At 30.6% G+C, this 26,819-nt stretch overlaps 3 protein-coding genes across 3 annotated transcripts; 1 reads left to right on the top strand and 2 right to left on the bottom strand.

Moving 5' to 3' along the window:
* The first annotated feature begins 5,960 nt into the window (after window positions 1–5,960).
* LOC110627850 (protein E6) lies at window positions 5,961–7,102 on the top strand. The gene has a single exon (XM_021774225.2). It carries the CDS (start codon window positions 5,976–5,978, stop codon window positions 6,831–6,833), a length of 858 nt encoding a protein of 285 aa, XP_021629917.1. The 5' UTR covers window positions 5,961–5,975; the 3' UTR covers window positions 6,834–7,102.
* A 4,613-nt stretch (window positions 7,103–11,715) lies between these two features.
* Window positions 11,716–21,065, bottom strand: LOC110627558 (26S proteasome non-ATPase regulatory subunit 2 homolog A). Its single transcript, XM_043948812.1, has 25 exons — window positions 20,759–21,065; window positions 20,339–20,439; window positions 19,526–19,646; window positions 19,391–19,450; window positions 19,108–19,175; window positions 18,640–18,682; window positions 18,184–18,249; window positions 17,942–17,980; window positions 17,754–17,836; window positions 17,033–17,147; window positions 16,721–16,795; window positions 16,464–16,622; window positions 16,232–16,339; window positions 16,051–16,155; window positions 15,817–15,957; window positions 15,629–15,733; window positions 15,264–15,485; window positions 15,002–15,115; window positions 14,694–14,909; window positions 13,240–13,299; window positions 12,998–13,111; window positions 12,817–12,902; window positions 12,529–12,637; window positions 12,252–12,430; window positions 11,716–12,168 (listed from the first exon to the last, which is right to left on the bottom strand). The coding sequence occupies exons 1-25, from the start codon at window positions 20,870–20,872 to the stop codon at window positions 12,093–12,095; spliced, it is 2,679 nt and encodes an 892-aa protein (XP_043804747.1). The 5' UTR covers window positions 20,873–21,065; the 3' UTR covers window positions 11,716–12,092.
* Window positions 21,066–24,615: 3,550 nt separating this feature from the next.
* LOC110627711 (uncharacterized protein At4g28440) lies at window positions 24,616–26,247 on the bottom strand. The gene is made up of 2 exons (XM_021774061.2): window positions 25,822–26,247; window positions 24,616–24,974 (listed from the first exon to the last, which is right to left on the bottom strand). The coding sequence occupies exons 1-2, from the start codon at window positions 26,054–26,056 to the stop codon at window positions 24,787–24,789; spliced, it is 423 nt and encodes a 140-aa protein (XP_021629753.1). The 5' UTR covers window positions 26,057–26,247; the 3' UTR covers window positions 24,616–24,786.
* Between the last annotated feature and the right edge of the window lie 572 nt (window positions 26,248–26,819).

Raw genomic sequence — 26,819 nt, forward strand, 5'->3', positions numbered from 1 at the left:
TTTTTATAAAATGATTTATGTCAAGAGATATATGTAAATCGAAATTGACAGTGTAGAATTTAGCTACAAATAAAGGTAAAAATAAGGAGGTGGGAGCATTAAAATCTGGTGTTCACACTCAAATCAAGACAGCGACTGTACACCAACGTATGGACCAACAAAATACCGACACAGTTACAGGTACGTTTTAATTTGGTGCATGAGGGCCCACGTTATAGAAGATATGAAATAATTAAGCGCGAATCACGAGGTCCAACGCTTGTAGTGATTGTACTGAAACAAAAACCTAGCAGCCACGAGATCGACGCACTTTGCTGTGGCATAGGGCCCACTATAACCCTTGAAATACGAAAAGGAAAAATCCAATTTTTTCCAGCTTTTCTACATTGACCTGGCACCACATGGCAAAAATTTATTTATTTATTTATTTTAGGGTACAATATTGTATAGTCCTATTCTGAAGTCTCCACTTTAGTCTTATATTTTGGTCCAATATGCCTTAAATTAATGAATAATTATATATTTAGTACGTAGCATATTAATCATTAAAATATAATGAATTTCACCTACGAATAATATTTCTAGGGCAAGTATTACAATTTTTTTTATATTTAAATTAATACGAGTGGATTGAATTGAAACTGAATAAATTAAAAATTAAAATTTCAGTATTTATAAAAATAAATCGAATTAATTTTAAATAAAAATTAAATTAAATCGAATCAGTCTCATTCAATTCGATTTGATCAGTTTAATTTTTTAATAAACTTTTTATTTTATACTTTATTTATTTTTAGTATTTTAAAATTTAATTAAAATATTTTAATCTTGATTATGATATAATACCTCTATATTATAAAAAATAATATATTATTATTATTAATTGATTCAATTTAATTTTTTTATCAAAATTGAATCGAACTGAAATAATTAAAATTTTAAAAATTAAAAATTAAACTAAATTAAAAAAATTAAACTAAAATTTTAAATTAATTTAATTTGATCGATTTATTCTATTTAAATCAAATACTACTCGCTTCTAAATCTAACAACATCTTTTTTTTTTCTTTTTATGTACTGACCATTGTCTTGAGATTATTAATTCGAATGAACTTGGATTCAAGTTAAACATACTCATTCAGGAAAGCGAATTTATTTCTCTTAAATTTTAAAGCTACAACTACGTTTATTTATGTGTAGATAGAGATTTTTTCAATTGAAGTAACTAAATAGAGTTTTTTTTTTTTTTAACATCACAAAATAGACTTAATTAAATATAAATATTATCATTAGATCAGTAATTTAATGATTGGGATTTAGGAGGTATTTAATTTGGTTACTTATTTTTTTATCTTATAACTTAAAATATATTAATTTATAAAATAATTTAAAGTAATAAATTAATTGTCTGATAAAATTACTTTAAATAATTTAAGTGCTTGGTTAAATGTATTTCAAAATAATTTAATTTATGAATGGAAAAAAAATATTTAATTGAGTGTTGTGGTGGTTAAAATTAATAGACAAGTGATAAGCAAATTTACCTAGCTTATAATGCCAAAATAAAATTACTCCTTAAACCTAAAACTTTTTTTTTTTTTTATCAGTTGAACCTCAACCTCTTTAAACCTTCTTTTGAGAAAATCATTTGAAAAAAAAAATTATGTCATCATCTTTTTTTTTTTGCATAACTTTTATTTATTTTAAAATGAATTTTTTAAGTTAAGCATTAATTAATTTCAATGTTAAATTTTTAAATAAGAAAAAAATAAATTAAAGTAAATTCTTGCGAGGTAATATGAATAACGTGGAATGAGGAAATTTGTTTGGGGTTATTTACAAATAATTTACTATTGTCATTTAATAAGTTAATCTCAGTGCTATGAATAACTTGTCCAAATCGACTTAAATATTGATTTTTTTTATACTTTAGTCATTTTATTAATTATATTGACTAAATTTACAAGAAATAGAATATGAGAGAGAGTGCTCACGACAGTCTCTCCCACGCTCAGTCACTAAACTAAAAAATAGGACGAATTGCTTAGAATTTAAGAGTAGTCGGGTAAGATAATTGCGTACTTTTATCTCTGTAATTTTTTTCTTTTATATTATAAGAAAATAGAGATAAATATAACTGTGGCGATGATAGAATCGGCTAACTTGATAAGAGATCCCGTCAGATTAATGGCCGAAAATTTTATAATTATCTCCGTAATAGGGGCCATTGGTCTGCTAATAATAATTTTGCAATGAAATTCATTCTACTCAAAAAAGACAAGTCTTAATAGTAGATGGAGTGATAAGGGCTTCCGAATCTTTTATTTTCAAATCCTTATCACATCATTCTATTCTATGGTAACGGTTCATAATTTGTTTTGAATAATTTTTATATAATATCAATATTTTATCAGTTAAAATTTCAATTAAATGGCTATTTCGCGTTTGAATTTGATTGCTATTAATATTTTTGTATGTTTATTTTGGAAAAATAAATTAAAAATACCCATGTTTGATGAGGTTATGTAAAACAAAATCGAAATTTAAGTGTGCTTCAATTATTTTTATAACTACCTGAATTGACTTATTAATAATAAAAGCAATTATTAAAAAAAATATTGTGATTTTATATATTTTTAAATTAATGTCTGAAATTAATTTTATGACTAAAAAGATAATGTGCGTTTTTACTGTATGTAAAGATAAACTTTTTCATTATTACCATTAAATTAAATTATAAGGATATAGTATTAAATATTCAATTAAAAATAAAATATACAAAAATTATATAATATTTAATGACAAGGTATTGAATATTTAATTTAAAATAATATTAATATATGAATATTAGTTCAACTTAAAAATTAAAAAAATTAAAAAAAAATAGTTCAAATAATGTTGCTCTCATATCTACTTCTATATGTGAGTTGTTATTGCTTGCCACGTCATTCAAAATGTGGAACACTATATGCTAACGAATTCTAAAGTTTTGTACTCTATTAAACTCTCTTTCTCTTTTCATTTTCCTATTCACCATTATTCTTGCCTTCAACATTGTCTTGTTGATGGTTGTAGATTGTCACTTGGAAGGCTAGGAAGTCACCAGTAAACAAAGGAAAATTAGTTAAGGATAATTCACAGATCCTCCACTTTTATTGATTTTTAATTTATTTTAAATATCATATAAATTTAATAATTGAAATATATATATTTTTAATTATTTATCTAATTGATACTATATAACAATAGTTGAAAGAGAGACATGAGTTGTTATTACGAGATAGTTTCCCATGAAAATGGTTTAGTGAGTCGAAAACGCGATCTATCTCGAAATAAGGAATATCCGGACACCTTAGCACTCGAATTATCACTAAAAGACTCATTTTTTTCCTTAACAAGGCGAGTCACGACGCGAAGTTACCATTATCAAATACGGTCTGACATATCTCTATTATATTTGTGATCGCGTAATTTCCACCTAAATAGCTAGTGATATCCCGTATTAAGTAAACAGTCGAATTACTACTAGATTATCAGAGAAATATCATACTCATCATAATCTCCTAAGATATAAGGAGAAAAATCACAGAGACAAAGGTATGTTATTTTTAAACACAGAAACTCTATAGCAATTCATTACATTTTCTCTACTCGATGAGATACTTACTTGAGTATCGGAGCAGGCTAGCGTAAACACTTACCACCACCTCACGCTACCTCCCTTGCAAGTTATAGCCAATGGTAGTACAGTTTTATTATGTTCATGTCATCAGTTTAAATTTGAGCTATATCACTAATTTTGAGATATAAAAATTTATAATTATAATAAAAAGAGGGGCTTTCTCTCCTTATCTTTTTTTTTTTCTCTAGAGATTTAACCCTTGTTCATCTGTCGCTTATCGACTTTCCTTTGCTCGGACCTTTCTTTTCCCTATTTTTGTGTTTACTCTCTCCATCGTCCCATGATATAAATAGTTTTTTTTTTTTGTTTTTAGATTTTTGTTTAAGCATGTCTGAGCTTATATCGAGAGTATTCTGATCTAGCCATGTGGTTTTTTATTTTTCTTTTTACTTTTTCTTGTTGTTTGTGTTTGGTTATTTTTTCATACCGCATGCCGAGTCTTCTTCTCTCCAGATGTCTAGGAGAAGCTTTAACTCAAAAGGTTAGGTGCTTCAATTCGTGGGTTTTATAGAGGATGTCAAATTAGGGATATTCTCTTCAGATTTTCTCTACCATCTTCTTAAACTTCTAAACCCCTCCTCCTTTTTATATTGTCTTGTGAGTTTGCTCAAGTGAGAAGAGCTCAAATTATTTTTTATTGGTATAGTAACGTTGGTAGAGATTGCTAGCGGAACTAAGATTGATTCGAAGGGGGCAAATGAATTCGCCGAATAGCTTATCTCCTTTGTTCCTTATTGTCGGGAGTCGATTTAAGCATCTTTTGCTAGCTTATTCTTACATGTGACCCTCTTAGTGGTTTGGCCTTTAAGCTTTCTTTAGTTGTCTAGCCTTGATTTCCTTTATTTCCATCTCCCATCTTGGCTAATTAGTTCAAATAACCCTAGTTTGATCTTCTTCCATAGTTGATAAAAAAAAATCTCTTTGCTTTGTGATTCAATCGGGCTAATTCGGCTATGTTGGTTGGCCTGGAGCTGGATATAGTTTATGGCCTTTTTGTCTATTTGAGGAAAGACTTGGAACGAGGAGGAAGAAGATAGCCCAGGCTAAAAAATCTGTGTGAAGTTGATTTCTCTAGCAGCTGGTGATTTGCTCTTATATTTTTAAGGTTTTTGTTTAATCTTAGATGAGCCTCTTTCTATAGGCTGGGTTGGGCTTATAGCTATATCTTTTAGGGGTAATTTATACAAATAATACATCAACTTAGGGATTATAAAAGTAAAATATATAAATTTCATTTTATAATAGAAAATCCTTTCGATTTCTATTTAAGCAACATAATAGTTTATTTTATATGCAATAGGAGATTTCTAGGTTAATTTTGTGAATATAACACTTGTTAAATTAAAAATATATATTCTCTTTCAATTTTTAATATTAACTAAATTTTTAATATTTTAACTAAAAAATAATATTATAATAACAGATTGGACAGCAAACCCAACTGACGACGAGTAAAACCTAAATGACAGTATTGAAGGGCCGCAAGCAAATATTGACAGGTGAAGTGGGTCCAATTGAGATGACAAACAATAGTTGTAATAATTAGTGGGAGCTTTGGGTCCTAACTGCCTTAAAATTGAATTTTCAAACACAATCAAAGCTCTGTCTCTGCAGCAGAACTTCAATCTGTAGTACTATTAGTCAACCGGACCATGTGCAGAAAAATAAAACACACAGCTTCAAATTAGCTCCGATCATTGCGCAAATATTCCTTGAAGATTACTTAACAATCATAAAATCAAAGCATCTGCTTTTTTATCCTGTATTTTTCCTTTAAAACATCCTCTTCTTTTTTTAATATTTTAAGATTATCACCCTTTGTTCTGATTCTTATATTAAAAATGAAAAAGAAAAGAAGAAGAAGATGGAGTAGTGATAGTAAAAAAGGTAGACCAAACTCAAAGCAAGAAATAATGAAATTTCTTTTCACCTTTTGAAGTTAGTTACTATTCTCCAACTAACTCAACCTCCAAGGAGTGATTGAGGGCATCATCAAATTTCAATTCAATTTCACATATCCCTTCTATGAAAGCAAAAGAGATATGTCTCACTTTGTTAGCTACAAAAAAGAAAAAAAATGCCACTTTTGACTAAGACTGTGTGTGATTTTTGTAATAAAAGAAAAAGATTATTAGGTGCCTCCTTTGTTAGACATTCTCATGGAAGTCACATGCAAGCCTGCCCTATGTGCCATAATTTCCTACCCCACAACATTTCCCTCCTCAATCCACGCATAATTCTCCGGCAAATCAACGCTCTAGCTCAATCATTATATATAAGAATTTTAGAAGAAATGGGTACTCAATCAATCATATCTCTTTCTCAGTTCTCATCCCCAATGGCTTCTTTTGGTAAACTTGTGTTTTGCTACTTCCTTGTAGCTCTCTTCTCCTCTAGCTTAATCCATGCAAGAGAGAGCAAGTTCTTTAGCAAGTTTACCCATTATAGCATCACAAAAAACGTTAAAAAGAGTAATCTTTCACCCATTGAAGCTCCTGCACCAACCCCATCTATAGCATTAGCTCCAACACAAGCACAAGCACCAGCACCAACACCAGAATCAATCTACATGCAGAGTAGTGAAAATGGTGACCATGGTCTCTATGGTCAAGGGTCTGGCCTTTTTCCTCCCGCAAAGGAGACTGCAACTGAGAATGAGCTCGTCAATGAAGAGTTTGATGGCAAAACTTATGAGAAAGAGTATCAAAGTAGCAACTATAATAATAATGGATTCACAGGAAATTACAACTACAATAATGGCGTGAAGTTTGCTAGTGAATCCCATGAGACAGGAGATCAAAACAATTATAATGGCTACACTGAAAGCTTCAATAACAATGGATACGAGGCTGCTGGTTTTAGCTATAACAACAAGAATGGCTACAACAGCAACTATAAGAACAATGGCTACGTAACTGAGCAGCGACAAGGAATGAGCGATACAAGATTTGTGGAAGGTGGCAAGTATTATTATGATGTGAAGAATGAGAATTATTATTATCCTGCTAATGGGTATGAATCAGGGAAGGTAAGCAATCAAAATCAAGTTTATTATGGAAATTCTGAGAACCAAAATGAGTTTAACACGATGGAGTTTGAGGACCAGGAGTTATACAATGAGGAGAGCCCAGAGGATGAGTCTCTGCCTTGAAAAATATATATATATGTATTTTTCTTGACACAATGTTTATCACAGGAAAAGATTAATACGACAGAGAAGCCTTTGATATATTTAAAAGCAAAGGCTAAATTAATCGTGGGAATTTTTCATTTCATGTATGATTTTGTAGTTTATTTGGTTTTTGTTTGATTTTGCATAACTTTTATGGTTTGAATCTCAACAGGGGATAGAGATTTACATAGTTGCACTTGAGGGAAATTTTGTATTTAAATGTTTTATGAATGGATCCACCACTGATTATTTTTATGGTAAAAAGTTAAATATGATATGAATTAGATAGGGGTAAAAAATATTAAATTTTATTTATTTATTTTTTAAAAAAAGAGGGATAGAGTCCTTATTTTATTAATTTAGGCCATGAAAGTCCCAATCTATCAGCATACAGTAAAAATTTAATAGTAACAGGAGACCATTGATGAATTTTCAAATTAAAATCATCACCAATGGTTAAACTAGTCAAACGATCCGCTACCGTATACTTTCCAGCTTCTATTGATAAAATCACGACAATTTCTAAATTTTTTTAAAATTAATATTAAAAAATAAATAAACTCAAATAAAGTTTATGCGCTCTGAAATTCTTATAAAAATAATTTAATTTGGTATTTTAATTATATTTTATGAGTAAATTTGAATGAAAAGATCAAATTTAATATTTTAGTTTTTATTATGTAATTTAGAGGCAAAATTAGCTTTTTAACTTTTTTTTTTTTCTTTACTCCTTTTGAAATTTAACTTGTCAAGATAAGTTTCATGCTGGTAGTATTAATTCATGGGCTGTAGGGAATTGCGGGGCTTATCAATCTTTAATGCTTTCTTCGAAAAGAGATGAACGAGTGGCAGTGGCAGAGTCACCTTAGGGACAAAAGGCCATGACTCCCTGAAATGGATTATTATGTAATTTTACTTTAAATCTAAATAAATAAGAAAAAATATTATTACATTTTTAAATTTTAAAAAAATCATTAATTTATTTCTATTTAAAAATTATCCAATTAAAATATTTTTATATTTTATAAAATCAAAATTTTTAATTTTTATTATAAAAAATTTATTAATCTATTTTGAATATTCACATTATTTAGACTATATAATTTTACTATATGTATTACTTAGTATCTATCGATTTAAATATATATACTAATTAGTTTTTATAATTGAAGTTAAATTAAATTGACTAACATATTTTTAAAGAATTACTAAACAATTTAATTTTATAAAATATAAAATATTTTACTTAAAAGTGATTTTAATATAGAAATAAACTAATAAAGTTTTCAAAAATTCTAAAATTTAATAATTTTCTAAATATATAAAATCATAATTTCAAATATTATTTTTACAACATCCACCTATTTTTCTATTATTTTTTAATAGAGAAAATTTACTTCTATTTTTTTTTAAGATTTCAACTTCAAATATTTTAATATTTTTTTAAAAAAATATGTATAAAATAAGTTATTTATTTATTATTTAATTTATTTTTATATAATTACTTTTTTATTGTAAAAAGTGGTTATTTTTTTAACTATATTTATATAATTGAAATTATATATTAAACTATTTAAATTTATAAAAATAAATTTTAAATTTTTTTTAAAAAAAATAGTTCTATAAGTAATGATTAAATTATTAATATTACACGCTCAAAGTGAACAACGAGTTATTACCACGAGACAGAACTATATAATAATAGTCAATTTAATCATTATACAGTCCCAACACATATAGAGAAAAAGATCGGGACACTATAAATTTAAACTTTACTCAATAATAATAATTAAATAAATTTAGACTTTACTCAATAATAATAATTAAATTTGAAATGAATTATTTATATTATTTACAATAAATTTTAATTAAATTCAAGTTTTAATATAGTGATTTTGGCGCATACTGCACTCATCATAATTCCTAAATGTTAGGACACTGTCTGAGCCCAAAAATAATTTATGGGCCTTTCAAAAGTCAATTGGATTATTTTTTTTTTTTTAACAATGCTGATTATATTGTATTTAAAAATTAAAAAGACACAGTATAAGAGAGTGCAAAAAATGTAACCTAAGAAAATCAGATTATATTATATTTAAAAGTTAAGAAGGCAAAGTACAAGAGGGCACAAAAGATCTAACTTAAGAAAATCAATCCAAAATTTAGTCCATAAAAAATTTAAACTCAATCCACAACTATTGCTAGTCTAATTCGAATTTATAAGCCAATTCAAACTAATCAATATACACAAATCCTATCCATGCATATCAAAATTCATTCTGTCGCCATCCAACATCGCACAATACCACTATCATCGACATTGAGCAACATAGCAGAAGCAAACCGGCACAACGCCGAGATAGTAGATTTGCAACAATAAGTCGGCATACAACAGTAAAAAAAATATAATATTTCTTAAGAACATCGATAGCGCCAATCTAAACAAAAATCAAAATAGCATAGGAAGAAGACGATGTAGAGGTTAGCCGATCATCAATCAAAGGGAGTGTAAGCCACCGAATACAGTCCCAAAAATATAGCATCAATATCAAAAAAGTCCTTCCTGTCAATGAAAATGAAGTTGTCAGCCCTCACGAAATCCAAACACACAAATCTCTCACACGAAAAAACGTACAAATAAAAGACTCGATCACTATCTGACCATGGTCTAAAGGATGATTATGGCAGACGGAAACCATTCACTATCCAAAAATAAAGAAAGAAATTAACAAATTAAAATCAAAATAGAAAATAGAACACCACAAAAAACAAGATTTGAAGAAGCCACACAAAAATTTCACAAAAAAATAAGGACTTTCCCTGTTCTTCCTTTCTTTTCTTGATTCTCTTCCTTTTCCCTTTTCCTTTTCTCCCTTTACAATAGTAACAATATAATTTCATATTAACAATTATATAGAATAACGAATTAATAATTATTGACCATAAGTAATGATAATTTTTTTAAAAAATAAAAAAAAAATATTAATTTTTTTTAATAAGTATTCATTATTAAGCGGTTATAATCTGAAGACGTAATATTTATAAATTAATGTCATAATAAATGCATATTATATGGGTTCTGCTATTCATATAAATTATCCTACATAAACTAGGAGAGTAGTACATAATTAATTTCTCTAAAACGGACAAAGGCTTGCTAGTGCAAGCCATGAGACTAATGTATACATTTGAAGGATTGTCATCCGACCTAAATCAACTAATGTATACAATGCTCTTCTCATGAGAGATTCAGTAAGGGGATCCTATATCCCCATGTTTATTTCTTTGCATCTGTTGGCAGTAATCCCTAGTGGGGTTGCCAAACAACTTCTCCAAAAGGGTACCTCATGGCATGAATCCCAAGTCATTCCCTAATTCTCCAATGGTAAGGGTTGACCATGACCCATAAATAAATTACTACAATGGCCCAGCTGCTCCACCCCAGTGAACCAAAATGGGATGTTGCTCATCTGCCTCTCAACAGCCTGGGTTTAGCAAAGTTCTAGAACTATTTAAACACCACATTGATTAAAAATATAAAGTAAGCAAAACTTGCTCTATAAAAGCCTAATAAGAAAACTAAGTTCATCCCAACACAGTGCAGAACTATGAATAATTAAATTATAATCATAATTCAGGTATTTGTATCACTCATATGCTACAATTAAAACACCAATTGTAAAACTAGTCTTACTGTGCCAACATTAAATAATACTATTTTATTAAATCACCTAGGGTTCAGTTTATTTACGAAAAATATTTTTTAATGTTTAATTTTAATTTTAAAACTAAAATATATTAATAAATTTATATAATGAGATTTTAATTAAATATTCAAACAGTAAAAACTGATTCTCTTTTAAAAAAAGAATTTTTTAAATGATTAAAATTTTCTTTTTATTAAAAAAATATTTTTCAATAACTAAACTTTTTGAATGGTTCATACGTATATCATTTCTATCAAGTACACTGACTAACCTGCTGTATCTCCAACGTAGCAAAGCACTCCATCTAAAGCCCAATCCATTCAACATCAATCATTTTAAAATATCAAACATTTATTTTTAATAATAAAAATAGTTAAATATAAAAAAAAATTACTTTTTAATCTTAATATTTTTCTCTCTCTATTTTAAAAGTCTAACACTTAAATTTTTTATGTTTTATTTCGTTTAAATTCAATTTTTTATTTTTTATTCCGTTTAAATTCGTATACCGTTCAAAATAGTTATTTGAGATATACAAATTGATAAAATTAATCCTAATTAAAAGTGTGATTTTAAAATCACAAGACTCTATCCGTCACCTTCCTCTCTCTCGCTCTCTCTCTTGTCGAAATTTCTCGACGACGCCATGCTAATGAATTGACAAGTAGCAATGACAAACAATCAATCGCAATACATAATGCACCGGAAACAATTCAACCGGATTTAGCCATTGGCAAGGCAATTATAAGAATAATCAAAATTTTCCAATGCTTAGATAATATTCTCTTGGCGACCAACTACTCAATTCGAACACAGAGAAGCAGCAGCAAAGAACAGAATTCAAATCAAGATATATTTGGAGGGAAGTTCTCAATTCCATGCAACATAATAGGAAGAAAAAGGAGGAAAAAGGACAGAAAGCAAGAAATTAGGGTTTTGAAAATGGAAACTTACCTTACAGAGGAAAAGAAAAAGACGTTAGCTTTCACAGAGAAAGGCTTCGTTATACTGTCTTTGTTTTCTATTTAGGAAAACGAGAAAAATTTTACATAAACAGAATCTCCTCACTTCGCTGCTACCCGCGCTTTTAGTTTCTAATTATTTATTCATCACAAACTCAAACTGACAATTATCACTCCAAAGACAAACCCAAGAAAAATCAAAATAAAACAGCACTGCAATTAAGTTAAAACTTCAAAAAGAAATTCTACTGACAATCAACTACCACATTGGGAGCAGCATTAAATAGGAGACCTAAGGGCCACCATGTTCAATATACATTCACTAGAAAATTAGAAACCATAACTTATCAGTTTAGGCGTGTTGTCCCCCCCTCTCAACTGGGTGCCTAGTTTCACAATGTTCTGCTGTGCTCAGAGAAACGGGAGAGGGAAGCAACAAAAGGTCTGACCTGCATCCATGATAACCACCTTGCCCAAATTCCCAAACAAAATTTGATTCTCCGACCTTTAAGCTATTAGGCAAGACAACCTGATACCTCAAAGGCTCCATTTCATAACCCGATTAAGAATTAATGATCTTCCCTGTACTCAGGATTCTCCTTCAAGATGACGAAGCCTTCTAGAATGGGTGAAAGAGGAATATACCTGCACAAGAGGCTCTACTGTTATGTTTACTGCCAACCAACAGTTGAAATGCTAATTAATTACAGAGGGATGATAAATCTCACTTCTCAGTGGCCAGCTCAGCTCTATCGCCTGCAGCCAGAAGCACAGGCGTTGAGTGGGTCTGGAAACCAGTAATAGTCTTGGGCCGACCCGCCTGACCAACAACATCAACAGCTTGTCCCACACGAACAGGTACAGATAAAGGTTTGAGATTCTCATCCACAGTCATCAACATACGGGGCTGTGTTTCCAAAAATAACATGGCAATGAGAAGACAATTTATTTATCTTACATAAAAAGGCACCTAGGAAACAGAATAGATTACAGATGGAAGCAAACCTGCATTGCCAAAACAAGGAAATAGAGAACATAATGATACTTTCCCAAGATGATAGCTTTCATATCTAGACATGCATGAAGCATGGTGGTTAAACCAGCAAGAGCCGTTCTACAGGGAAATAGAAGACATAGATCCAGTTAGTGATAGTAACATGCTGGGGTTTACATATAATCCTAATTTTTGTTATAATTGAAATTGAGACTATATCAGATATTTTGCATTTAACATCAAACCATTATTGCCAGGAGATGTTCAAGGAGCCAGCTTCTCTATAAGAGATTACTTACGGTGATAACAAGAAACGATCGGAGTGATAAGGATTTAGAGTCAGTAAGCCTTTCCCCAAATGTACAAGACCTTGAGCAATTCGCACCTGAAATGGCCAACAAATAAAATCGATCACAATTTAACCCTGAATTTCATAACTAGAAATGCTCGCTCTATAAGAGAAGTTATGGGAAGCATTACACAGAACAGAAGGCTAGCATCTTTATAGTAATAGCTAGAAAGATTGCGTAGCATGCCAGCAATTCGGGCATTATTGGTTCCTGCACCTATCAAACCTAAGGAAATAACCGCAGCCTGCAGTAATTAAACAAACATTGCAGTATTTAGACTGTCAATGATGGAAGGAAAAAAAAAAAAAAAAAAAAAGAAAAAAGAAAGAAAGTTATCTAAAAAGGAACAAATCCAAGCTAATTTCATCTCACCATTGCAACTTCTGAATCTGTGTCATGACTAAGTCTGCTTAATGTGTCCATAACATTAACCTGGCACATGAAGCAAATGAATACATAAATAAATAATCAAAAATGAAAATTTAAAATATAACGATTTTTAATTTTAAGAACACATCTTATAAGAACTCTTGTCCCACATCTTCAAATGATACTTCTTTAAGTAATGATTTATTCCACTCCAAATATTTATATGATTTTAGATTTGTATAGGCTTTTTCTATTGCTATTAAATTTATTAGAATTATTTATCAATATTTTTTTTTTTAATTTTGGGTTGGGTTGGGGGAAGGGGGGGGGGGGGGGTTATTCATTCACTTGCAGGTATTTTATGAAAACTCTTACTCATAATCTCCAAATAATACCTCTTAAGTAATGATCTATTCATCTCCAAATGTTTGTATGATTTTAGATTTGTATAGACTTTTTTTCCTTAAATTTGTTAGAATTATTTATCAAGAGTTTTTTTGGGGGGTATTCATACTATTATTTGGTATTTGCTCATAGTCTATACTTGAGACTATGGCTTCTGCATTTCACCATTGTGTTTGTTAATTAAAGCTAAACAAGGTAGAAATAGGATGCATTAAAATTACAGGCAATTACTTGTGATTATAGTTTATTTATAATTATTAGTTCCAAATTTAATATTTTTAAAAATTATAATTCATATACATAGATCTATATTAATTTCACTAAAATTTTTATATTCAGTATTAACGTTGTTAATAGAGCTAACTTTATTCAATGAATAAATCTTAATTATTATTAACGATAAAAATGTATTGTTTTTGCAATTATTATTAATAAATATCTAAGATGCATTAAAATTACAGGCAATTACTTGTGATTATAGTTTATTTATAATTATTAGTTCCAAATTTAATATTTTTAAAAATTATAATTCATATACATAGATCTATACTAATTTCACTAAAATTTTTATATTCAGTATTAACGTTGTTAATTATTATTAATGATAAAAATGTATTGTTTTTGCAATTATTATTAATAAATATAGATACAAACCAATTTTATTAAATTTTTATGTTAAATATTAAGAAAATAAAAAGTCACACATATTAATTAGTGATAAATGGAAATTATTGTTGTTGTTGTTATATAGAAATTAAAAAGTTACAACCTTAAAAAAAATTAAAAAATAAATAATAGTGGTAATAATAAGATGGGGGACAGATTGACAAATGTGGAAAAAAATCTAATAGTGTGTGATGAACTTATTTTAGACCAACTTTATTATATTATATAGATATAGATACTGAGTTTGTACTCTTAGAAATGATAGAAATAAATATAATATAACTAATTTGCTTATCAAGCCCACGTCTTATTAATTGACAGCCAGTTAAAATGTTTGCTTGCAGAGAATATGCAGATTTTCAATAACTACAAAACGATTGTGATACCTTTGGGTTTGATATGCAAAGAAGACCAAGAGCCAAAGGAACAGCGCGACGGATATTTTGTTCCCCATATTGCAAAAGATGCTCCAATGATCGAATTGCCATTTCAAGCCCCAATTCCTCTGCCATAGAAACCATAGCAATTCCTAGCACAGCTGGTCCCTGGTGGGTTTCACCCTTCTCAAGATGTTGTGCACAATGACCTAGGAGGTTTTGAACCTGAATGACAAAAAATTAAGTGAAGTGGAACAATGAGCTCGCGCATAATATTTTGATTGCCATAATGTAAATAGAATGACGTCGACAAATACCTTGAGAACATTCCCAGTCCCAGCATAAGCACAAGAAAGCAGTGTCATATCGCAGTATTTTCTGATTTTCTCATTAAATGTCTTTGAAACTTCTGCTGTGGCCTCCACACTTTCCTGTTACATAAAGAAAAAGAAATACAACCAGCATGAAAAAATAGTTGCAGCCCACATTTGTTTTGTGGCGCCTCTTAAGACACGTTTGGGGAAAACAAAAGAACATGGACATAATAATAAACACGATAAAATTTTAAGCCAACTGTACCTGCTTCCCAAGGTATAGAAGACCAAGGCCAAGAGGCAAGAAACGAGTAAGGGGCTCTTGTAATTCTAACTCACTTCGGTCCATTAATGCAAATATAATGGCCTGTGCAACTTCTTCATTGCAGGAACCCACATATATCAAGCCCAGTGAGATTGCAGTGAATGCAATTACATCAAGGGGTGCTTTTGCATCATTAAGAATGGGGGATAATTTACTGCGAATCTGTCAAATCATGTGGATAAATGACAAGTGGGTGGAACCAAACATAAGCTAATCAAAGAAAGAAAATGAATATAATAACATTCTATGTGTTACCAAAATAGCGGAAGCCTGCTACAAAATGAAAGAAAAGCAGGATACCTTACCTGCTCATTCTGAGAACCTGCATATGCAATCCCAAGACCCATTATTGCCCCAATTCTGATAGAAGAATCTTCCTTGTCTATATAATCACCAAGAAGAGCCAGTGCCTGAGGAAAGAAGGTATGTTTGAGATAAAGATGCAGGATCTGACACATTTGGTTCTTCTGGCATTGAAAGAAGGAAAACTTACAGGATCACAATCGTTTTTGATGCCACAATTGACAATCCCAACTCCTAGTAGTGCACCAGCAATTACATGGTTGTCATTGCTATGGAAATATTTATCGATTTGAGCAAGTCCAGAGTCAACATCCCATAGTAAGATCATTCCCTGTTATGAGTGACGGATGAGAAAGCCAATCCAGACTTGCTGCAGCACTTGTATTCCAAACAATATACATGGATTACATATGATAATGCATACCAGACTTGCGGCAGCACTGGCCTTTCCATGTTCTTTATTCTTGAAAAGCCAATTTCCCGGCGTACCAGTACTTGAAGAGTCTGATGGAACTGTCATCAACTTATCCTGTAGCAAAGGTAACAACATATTTCAACACAAAACATAATTCAGGCATTTTCACATGCAATTTTGACAATATTACCTGACCAAACCCTGCATTTACAAATGCATTGACAAAAGTAGCAGCCAGATTTTGTCTAGCAGAATCAACACTAGCACCAGCACTAGCCCGCCCATCAAGCAAATGTGCCTAAAAAAATCAAGCATATTGTGAAGTTGGTGAAATAAACAATGGTTTTTCCCTATCAGCTTATGTCTGCATTTTTACAAGTAAATACCTTAAATAAATATACAGCACCTCTTCAAATACAAACCTTATAGATATCTTCAGGAGATTTGGGCTCCATGACCTCTATATCACGAGCAAGGGTTAGATAACCTTCACTTAACTTGGTATTGTTGATGATTTCCTGCAATGCTTCTCTGTCCTCATCATCTGCAGCCATTTCATCATCAAGCTCAAAAGTAATACCCTGCATAAATGGAACAGTGTTCAGCCAACGACCACAACTTGAGCCACTCTAAAATGCATGCTATATGCATCTTCTTTTTCAATGAAGTCAAAACTTACATGTCGAGCAACAATATAGCAGAATTGCTTCTTTCGGAGCAAATCATCACAAACCGTAAAAACCTGCCTCACATACTGGCAACATATATTTTGCAATGTTAGAATTAACACAAATATGTTTAAAAGATAATCCCAATCTATTTGTAACAGCCACAAGGTTATACAGTAATAGGAAACCAAGTAACCAACGCACTTACAGCTGTGGAATTCAAATTAACATTCAACGAGAAACAATGCACGTGCCTCTTTAAAATTTTGGTTCAAAATAAATGGGACTAAAAGCAAAAGCTTCCTAAACTCATAATGTCGAACCTGCATGTTATCAAGGAATAGGGCAATCTGGAGTGCATTTGAATATTCTTCATATTTGAGGTATATCATATAAGCAATGTCAAGAACTAGCATATCATCTGGTCCAGGAAGGTATCTGCACCACATTGCAACATGAAATGTCAATATCAGGAAGAGAGAGGGAGAATGAGGGAGATCCCTTATCACTTGCAACATTTCTATTTATTTTTTTTAATAAGAAAAAGTATGGGCATCAAATCCACACACCTATCTCCGGTTACCTACAAGTATACCAATTGAGCTAACCCCAATTGATTAGCATATGAAACACTAATGAAAGTGTGTTGATTTACTTCATCAAGTAGCACTGGGAAGTCAAGATTTTTTTTTTTTTTGGAAATCAAGTGTTTCGAGTCACAACTTATTTTCTGAAGCATTAATTGCTCAAATTATATAAACAGGGTAAAGTGTAGAGATGAATGAATGTAATGATTTTATCTCCTATAAAGAACAGTATTTCATCCGTTCATCCACTTCAAATTTGGTTACCTACATATTAGAATACTGAAAATGCAAGCATCTCACAATTCTTTTAAATAACAAGCAGAAACAGGAACTAATGGGCAACATGAATTTCTACCTTAAATTTTTTGCACTCTAAAAGATGAAGAATCAATGTTTGTGATCTATTGACAATGTCCACTAAATAAAAACAAAATTAAAAACCTGCAATTTCAGTTACCTTGCTGCACTGGTAAGATATAGGCAGGTCCTTTTGAAATTTGTTTTGTCCACATGATCAATCAAAAGATCAAGGTCTTCAACCTAAAATTAGTCAAATAATTAGATTCCAAGGTCAGAAAAGTATAGGTTTATTTCATATATAGACTGCATCAAATGAGAAGATAATAGTGATAATATTGCATGTACCTCCATTAAAAGGTCAACTGCTTCAGGTTCAGCATTGTGCTGCCAAACATTACAAAAATCAATAAATATAGAACCCAACATTTTTCTCCAGAGAAGATCATGGTTATAAGTTACACAGCATTTGGAGATATACAAAACAAATTTAAAAGGTTTTACAGTTCACCATGACTGAATGCGCATTAGCATTCTTGTCACAAAAATTATAGAGAAACATATGATAAAAATTATATTTTAAGGCCTACCTTCATGTGAAAAGCAACAATTTGTGTTACAAGTTCCATTAGATCTTCGATTGAGGATTCTTCAGTCTGCAGCATTTTATATGCAATGACATTAGTCAGATATTGATAAAATAGGATCTCCTTCACATCAAGTATGAAAATCAATTGAACATGGCTTTCACCGATACTAAATATATATACATCAGCAACCATCAGGGAAATTTCAATGAATGACAAAGAACACATTTTTTTATTTAGTGCTAATACAGGTATATTAAACAATTTTACAATCTTTTCCAATATTAAGGCATTGTTTACAGTAAATGCAAATCAAGAGGGAACCTATTGCATTGCCCAATAAATACAAAGACCATATTGTCATCATCATCACTACTACTTCGGAAACAAAATTTCTCTTTTATTTTTCTTTCTTTGACAAGAAATTTCAATATCACTTATAAAGGATAGATTTTTAACCTGTCGTTTTGCATATTCTTGAGCACATTCTCCAGCCAAGTTCCTGATAACCATTAAATCAAATTATCAGATGTTAAAATTGATTACTAATAAAGTTAGAACAAGAAAATTTAAAAAGGATAGGATTAAATAAGATGCTGCAAAATGGCAAAGCCCAAAAGTGCACGATATACAATAAGAACAATAAAACAACTAGTATATTTTCACACATCCAAAAAAAAAAAAAAGAAGAAGAAGATAATACAACTCGGGCAACAGAAGTCCTGGTAGACAGAAAATCCACTCCAAATCTAATGCACAACAAATTTTTTTAACCAAGAGAATTCTCATTAGATTAAAAACATGTCAAAGTTGCTAGTTCAAGGCACTTAACCAGCTCATAAATCAAACCTTTGACATAATAAAAACCATTCAGATCTCACCATTTAGAGGACTAACAAGAACAATGTTCAAAGGCTTGATGCTCACCTGACATATTCATGGCCCCATGAGCCAATATCACCTTCTGAGCCCAACAGTCGGTACTTTAAGCTCTCCTGAAGGTCACATCCAAAGAAAATGATTACTAGGCTACTACAGGATTAACAGCGCATCAGATTGACAATACAAATAAATAGTAGAAAATTTTAAAGTACTTAAAAATTATGACATGCATGGTGAAAATATCAATGTGAGGAAAAACAAAACAGGTACAGGTTTGCAAGATGTATCACTCAAGCAGAAAAACAATAAAAGTCCTAATTAGGCATACCCGTTCTCCCTCAGCAGACATGGTCAATGCCAAAACTGACAGTATATCTGCTAAGTACTTCTGCAATGAAAGAATAACTTGATTTAGATACAACAGATGATATGATAAAGGGAAATGTCCACCCACAATAAATACCTTCAAATCTGAGTCAGCCATTATTTCATAATATGCCTTTAGAGTTCCATAATGTGGTCGAAGAAATTTCAATGGCTTTGGAACGGAGGTCATTGAGCTTGTTGATGTTCGAATTTCCTGCCTGAAAGAAAATATCTTTAAGTCCCACAGTCATTCCATATGCACCACAAGTTTGATACCTTGAATCTTCACCACTATTAACGAGTAATGCAATATGAAAACATATCCATATCTGTAACGGTTTGCCATGCACAAACCAAATGTTGTTCCAGTAAAACTGCAGGGCCACTATCCCTGGTACAGATTGGTATAATCAATCAAGCCATTTTCTAAATGGCCTTTTCAACTTGAAGCCATTAATTTCTTATAGCACACATTCAATCATGCAAATTAACTACAGACACATTGGTATAGTTACATATACGTCAGATGTTCACTTCATTTAATTCCTTCTTAAACGATAACAAAATGGAAAATTTAGGTCTTTTTGCCTCTTTTCTTCTTTAGTGAGTGTGAACATTAAATCATAACACAAAGGTATCATCTTCACTTCTAATTCCACCATGCAATCACAGGCATGATTAAAAAAAATTGAATAAAATGGAACGACAACTGGTTCATTAACATAGCTCCTTTACGATGGAGAGGCTCTCCTTAAACAAATCTAAATTGGTTTAGCGCCCAAAAAAAACAAAAAAAAGAGTACGCTGAATGAGTACAAATATCCAGAAGAAACAATGATTTATAAGGCCAACAGAATAGAAGGGACAATTTATAGTAATAACATGGTGCAAGTTCACATCTTTGAATTACCTCATACTCTCTAAAGCAACCTTCTGCAACCCAGGATCAGGATCCTGAACCCTTTCCACATATAACTCCAACTGCTGCTTCAACGCCAGGTCCTCATCTGACTGCATATAATTAACTCACATAAGATAACGAGAAGCAAACGACAACCCAAATTTCTTTCGACCTCGGGTATCTAGGATATTAAAAGAAAAGGAGATGTTGAATTCCCCAATTCACTTTATAGCAAGATAATCAAATACCAATTCCGCGTATCAATAGAAGAAAAGCACTCAATCTACTCTTCACTGGCAAAACCCTAATAGAAAGATTCCCAGCTAAACGTCGCCAAAAACCCAAACGCTACTAGCAATCCTCTCCTAGCCTCAAAGCACCTTCTCTAGACAAGCAAAAACATTACTGTGAAAAAAATTCGTAACTCACCAGATCCTCATCCTTCTTCTCGTCCTTCTTTTTGGGGTCCTTAGACGGCACCTTCAACGAAGTCTCCTCTCTGGCAGTGCCGCTGCCACTGGCGCTGTTTGGGTCCGGAGCCATGATAAAACAGAAGAGGAATCGATTGCAGGGATCGTAGATCGGATGATTATTTGATAAAGGAGAATAGCAAGCGAGACTCGACTGAGGTGCTCGATACCTAAACTCTTAAAGCAAGCGAAAGCGGCTTGGGGAAGAAGAAATACTTTTTATTAGGGGAAAGTATTAAAGTGGTTTCACTCAGTTATCGCTCCGATGGACGTGGTTAAATTTCTATCAAAATAATACTCACTAGAATGGCACCTTAATAAATATGAGTAATTTCTAGATATTATAAAAAAAAATAACAAGTAAAATATAACTATTTGATTAATATTTTTTAATATTTAAAAATATATCATTTAATTTTATTAATTTTTCATTATAAAATTTATAATTTAATTTATATTAAAATAGTAACTCTTAATATAATATCAGTATTTTTTTAATAGAATTTATAATTATTTTTATTTGCTAATAATATAATATTATAAAATATTATTTTAACATAAATTAAATTATAAATTTTGAAATATAAATTTAATAAAAATATATAATATTTTTTTATATATTTTTTAATAATTAATAATAATAATAAGGGTAACATACAGTTTAGTCCCTCTAGTTTAATAAAATATTTATTTTAGTCCATGTGTTTTTAAAAGCCTCTAGTTTAATCTTTCACATTTAAAAAAACTACAAAATAATCTCTACCGTCAAATTTTCAGTTAATCTTCCATTTATTTTAATGAAAATAACTAAACTACCCTTTAAATAAAAAAATCCAATCAAACACTATTTTTCACTTCCAAATCAGTCCATCTCACTACCTCTCATTCCCGATCCTCTTCTTCCTTTTCTCCTCATCATTTTCCTTCTTTTTCGATCCTCTTTTTCCTTCTCTCTTCATCCTTCTTTTTCTTCTGTATTTGATTTCATGCAATTGGGCGAGACGGTAGTGGTGATTATACGAATATGGGTAAATCTGAAGAGCTTCTTCCTTCTCTCCTCATCCTTCTTCTTCTGTGTTTGATTTCATGCAATTGAGCGAGATGGTAGTGGTGATTATACAAATATGAATAAATCTGAAGAGAGAAGAAGAACAATGATAAGAATAAAATAGAGCAGATAAGCGAGTAAGAGTAGCCGCAGCTAAGAAGAAGAAGAAGAAGAAGAAGAAGAAGGAGGAGGATGAGGAGAAGAAGAAGGAGAATGAGAGAATTGGGAAGGGGAGGTAGTGGGATGGAGTGAATACTATTTGGTTGAGTTTTTTTACTTAAAGGGTAGTTTAGTTATTTTCATTAAAATAAACGAAAGGTTAACTGAAAATTTAACGGTATGGACTATTTTGTAGTTTTTTTCAATGTGAAAGATTAAATAATAGGTTTTTAAAAATACAGTGACTAAAGTAAATATTTTATTAAATTAGAGGGATTAAACCGTAGTTTATCCTAATAATAATAATAATATAATTATTATGATCAAGTGAAAATAAGGATTTTTTTGGGAGGCGTATGAAAAAAAAGTGGAAAGGAGGGGAAGCAAAAATATTTATAAGATAGAATTTTGACTAGAAAAAAGTGATTTGTTATTAAGCGCGGCCCATTTATCTAGCCATCCTTGCCATACTTATTAAAAAAAGCTATTTTAAATATTAAAAATATCGTTAAATATATTTTATAATATATATAAAATAAAATATAGTTTCATTATAATATATAATAAAAAAATTCTTTTAAATTCTGATAATTACTCAAATGTTCACTTAAAACTCAATAATTTTTTTTTCAAAGAAGCTCTAAATAAATAGTAAAGAGCATTTAAATTATATTTAAATGAAATCAAATTAGCTAAATAATAACCACGTGAGTTGCACACATGTAACAGACATTTAGATGTATCATTAGAGTAATAACTCCCTACTCTTTTCTCTCTTCTTTGTTCATTGTAAAGCCATTGCAAATTGATAGCATCTTCTTATTCTTCTTCAAATATTAGATCCACGCCATATATAAGAGAAAACTCAAAATCAAGAAGAATTTTGATTGAAAATATACTATCAACATTGTGTTTTGCAGGATTAAAACTAATGTTTAAACTTTATGGAAATAATCTAACCTAGACATAAGGTTTTTTAGGTGCCAAATTACAGGATGAGGATTTATTTAATACATATCTAAATAGTGATATATTAAAGTGAATGCTTATTTGTTTATTTACCACCAGAGAATATTGAGAACAGAGAATATGAGTTTTTTTAGTGAATTCATCGTAAGTTACTTGAATAGATGAAAAAATTGATTATTCTACTTCTAGAAGAGAGGAAGATGCTAAAACGGAAAAATTTTAATTGAAGCAAATTAAAAGCAAAACGATTAAGGGAAGAAGTTGATAGATTGATAATAAGAAGAAAGCACGATGACAATAGCGATATGGTGATTTATAGCAAAAAATGGTTAATGTTTTTGGATTCTATTGTAATATAGTTTATGTTATATATTGTGTTTATTACGAAATAGTAGACTCAAGTAATAGGTTGTAAAGATTGATGCTAGTAAATATTTGTAAATAAAATAAGTATTTTGACTATAAATTTCTCATATATTTTACATTACAATATTGTAATATAATTCTTATTTTGGGAAATAAAAATATTTAAACAAATATTTCAATTTCTTCGATGTTGATACATGTTATATTTTAATAATTCTAACTATATTTGCAATAAAATTTTAAAGCCACATAAGGCATAAACATTGAAACATAAATATTGAAATTGGTAATAATAAACAATTTGTTATTTATAACTGATATTTGGATATCATCCAACGTATCTAAAAAAATATCAGTATACCAAAATCTTCATTTTATATCAGAGCATATAAGAGTTCCTTAAGAAATTTAACTCAATAAACTCATGTTCTATATAGAATTAGAATGCTCACAAAAGTAAAAAAATCTACACAAAAGACTAAAAATAAAATAATTGTACCAAAAACTAACTTAATAATATATTACGAGCATGTATCATATATATATATATATAAAAGAAGTTCTGGTTGTTTTGTCTTTTTCTTGCTCAAAACTAACTAAAATTAAATCCTTTTAATCTGCATTCATCTTGCCCTTTTTTCTTCACCACGTCAATTTGTTTCTCCCTTTGCTCTTTAAGTTGTCTTTTGATCACATAATGTTTTCATAAAATCTCAATCCTCTGTCATCTTGCTGTGAAACCAATATCGGATAGGGGATTTTCAATAGAAGTTTCATTAAATAAATTAAATAAATTAATTTTCAATTGAAGTTTCATTAAATAAATTAATTTTTCTCTTAGGCCTAAATTGAGTGCCAACATCAGTATAAAACTTTTTGCCAACTTCAAGAATCACTCGTTGCAACTTCAAAAATTGGACCAATTACTATAAATTTTAAACATTTAGATTAAACAGCAAACCCCACAAACATTAAGTTTTGTTTCATTTTCATATGTTGCATTTTTTTTACAATTAAAAATTAATTAAAATTACAAATCACATGCCCTGTAAAACAATGAATTTCAGATTTTGAAATTGACTACTGTATAACCGAATGCAAACATTGAGAAGCCTAGTCTCAACAATGATTTTCGTCAAATGGAAATAAGCAGAACTAGTGCATATGAAGCAAACTGAAAGGAAATCCCACCAAATCTACACAATAATTAGATTGTTAATTTACGCAGAGCTTGTAGCCGAGTTAGCTACCCACATTCAGATACAAATTCATCATCTGACAATTAAATTTTCCAATTAACAATTCTCAATTGAGATTAAAATTACATCTCAACAAAAACTTTGTACCATACTCAAAAGCTGTCTCCCAGTAAAAAACAGTTCATAAACAACAAACAAAATAATGTCTTCAGTAACTTCCAAATATTCACTTCCTGAAGATGCTAATCATCCCTGAACAGTAACTAGCTCATACTCTACCAAAGAAAGGTTGTTATTTTCTTGAACTACAAAGCTTGCAGGTTCAGTAACTTCAACGCGTCCCCATTTGTCTACCGCAAGCCTCATAGACCCCTTGAACATGTCAATCTTTGCATTACGCAGAATAACGGTGGTGCCTGGCTTCATAAGGTCAACTGCAAAATATTGGAATGGTATTATCAGATAATATAAAACAACATTTGACCAAGTCCTCTGACAGTATGGAAACTACAATAATTTAATAAAGAAAAAACCTAATAGACAGCAAAGATCTATGCACAAACAGAGTGCTATCAAATTATCAATCCTTCCAGTATAGAGTGCTAGGAACAAGATCCAAAAGCTCTTCAGCCTATTGGATACTTTAACTACAATTAATGAAAACATCAGTCCACATATTTATTTTGAACTTATGGGATGACAGAAGGCCCAACTATTTTATTCTGCACCCTAAGGTTTTGAGACCACTGTCCATTAGTATAAAATAAAACATTTCTTCTACCCCCAACAACATCTGAAATGAATATTTCTATGTCAGAATAAATGCTTCATGATCAAGTAGAAAATAGATGAGAAACAAGCTGTGGTTAGCAGTGTCCAAGGTGCATATGCTTCATTATTTTGTTGCATTATCAGATGAAATTACAAATTACAGAGGTACAAACTATATATGCGCAGAACCACTGAAAAACATGGAAGTTGCAGATGTATGTGTATGGACAGAGAAAAGGTGAAATTTTCCGTAAGGTCATAATGAAGTTTCGATTGCACAACGGAAAGAATCCGTCAATAGCTTCACAAACTTAATCAACCATCTGAACTAATGAAGCTGTAGATACATTTGAAACAGACGGCTCAAGTTTAACTTGCAAAGCAGACAGATCGAATCACGAAGACACCTTACGAACAAAGCAATAAATAAATTCCTCTCACAATATTGTAAATAACACAACGAAAAATTCTAGTTCATTTCAAGAAACAAGCGAGAGTAAGAGACGATACCTTGTTCATTGCGGGCGGTGAAGACGATAGAGCCAGTGTCGTCGCCAACAAGGCACTCAGCGATACGAGCAGGGCGGACAGAACGCTGAGAGAGAGACATGGGGGCGCGGCGGGGCTTAGGGACAGGGACGGCCTTAGAGTTGACGACCTTAATAGTGAGATTGTGGCCAGTGGTGCCAGGCTTTAGTTCTTCTACCTTAACGAAGACAGGCTTTCTCTTCTCTGCTGTGGCCATTATCGAGATCGAGAGGTTTCTTGAGCCCTAGCAGCCCCCGGTTGCTCAAATCACAGCAGAGAATAGAAGAAAGGAAAATGGGGTTAGGGTTTTTGATTTGGGAGCCTAGGAGCCTTGAATGGTTTGGAATTAATTAAAGCAGGGAATTTGGTGCGAAAAAATTAAACCGGTAAGTTTCTAACAACGACGACGGAAAGAATTAAAACAAATTTTTATATTATCACTTAAATTTTAATATGTTAGCCGGGCACTACATTATTTCACATTTTAATCGATGATTTTTATTAAATATAATTGCACATTTTTTAAGTTTAGAGTAAAATACAAATTTTGAAAGTTTCCCATTTTTTTTTATTTAAGAAAAGAAAGGAAAAAAAAAAAAGAGAAAGAATCAGCTATCTGTGATAAGGATTTAGACTACAGCCAAAATTTGATTTTTATTTGTGTTATTTTTTTTTTATTTTAGATTTCTATTATTATTGGTTAGTGTAGGCTTTTTTATTCGCTCTACACCGAATGATTTGTTACGGCTTCCGATTTATTTTTCGTTGTATAATTTTAATATAACAGGTTTCATTTCCTTTCATGAAAGTTTTGAAAATCTACTTTTAGTTTAGTTACATATTTTTTTATCTAGTATTTGTTTGTTTATGATTAGTTTTTGTTTCCCACTCATATCGTTATCATTAAATATATTGAGAGTTAGTATTTATGAGTTTGGCTCTTCATGGTGACTTCACGACTATAATAAATTAAAAATATC

This window comes from Manihot esculenta, chromosome 12, assembly GCF_001659605.2.
Source record: "Manihot esculenta cultivar AM560-2 chromosome 12, M.esculenta_v8, whole genome shotgun sequence".
Classification (NCBI taxonomy): domain Eukaryota; kingdom Viridiplantae; phylum Streptophyta; class Magnoliopsida; order Malpighiales; family Euphorbiaceae; genus Manihot; species Manihot esculenta.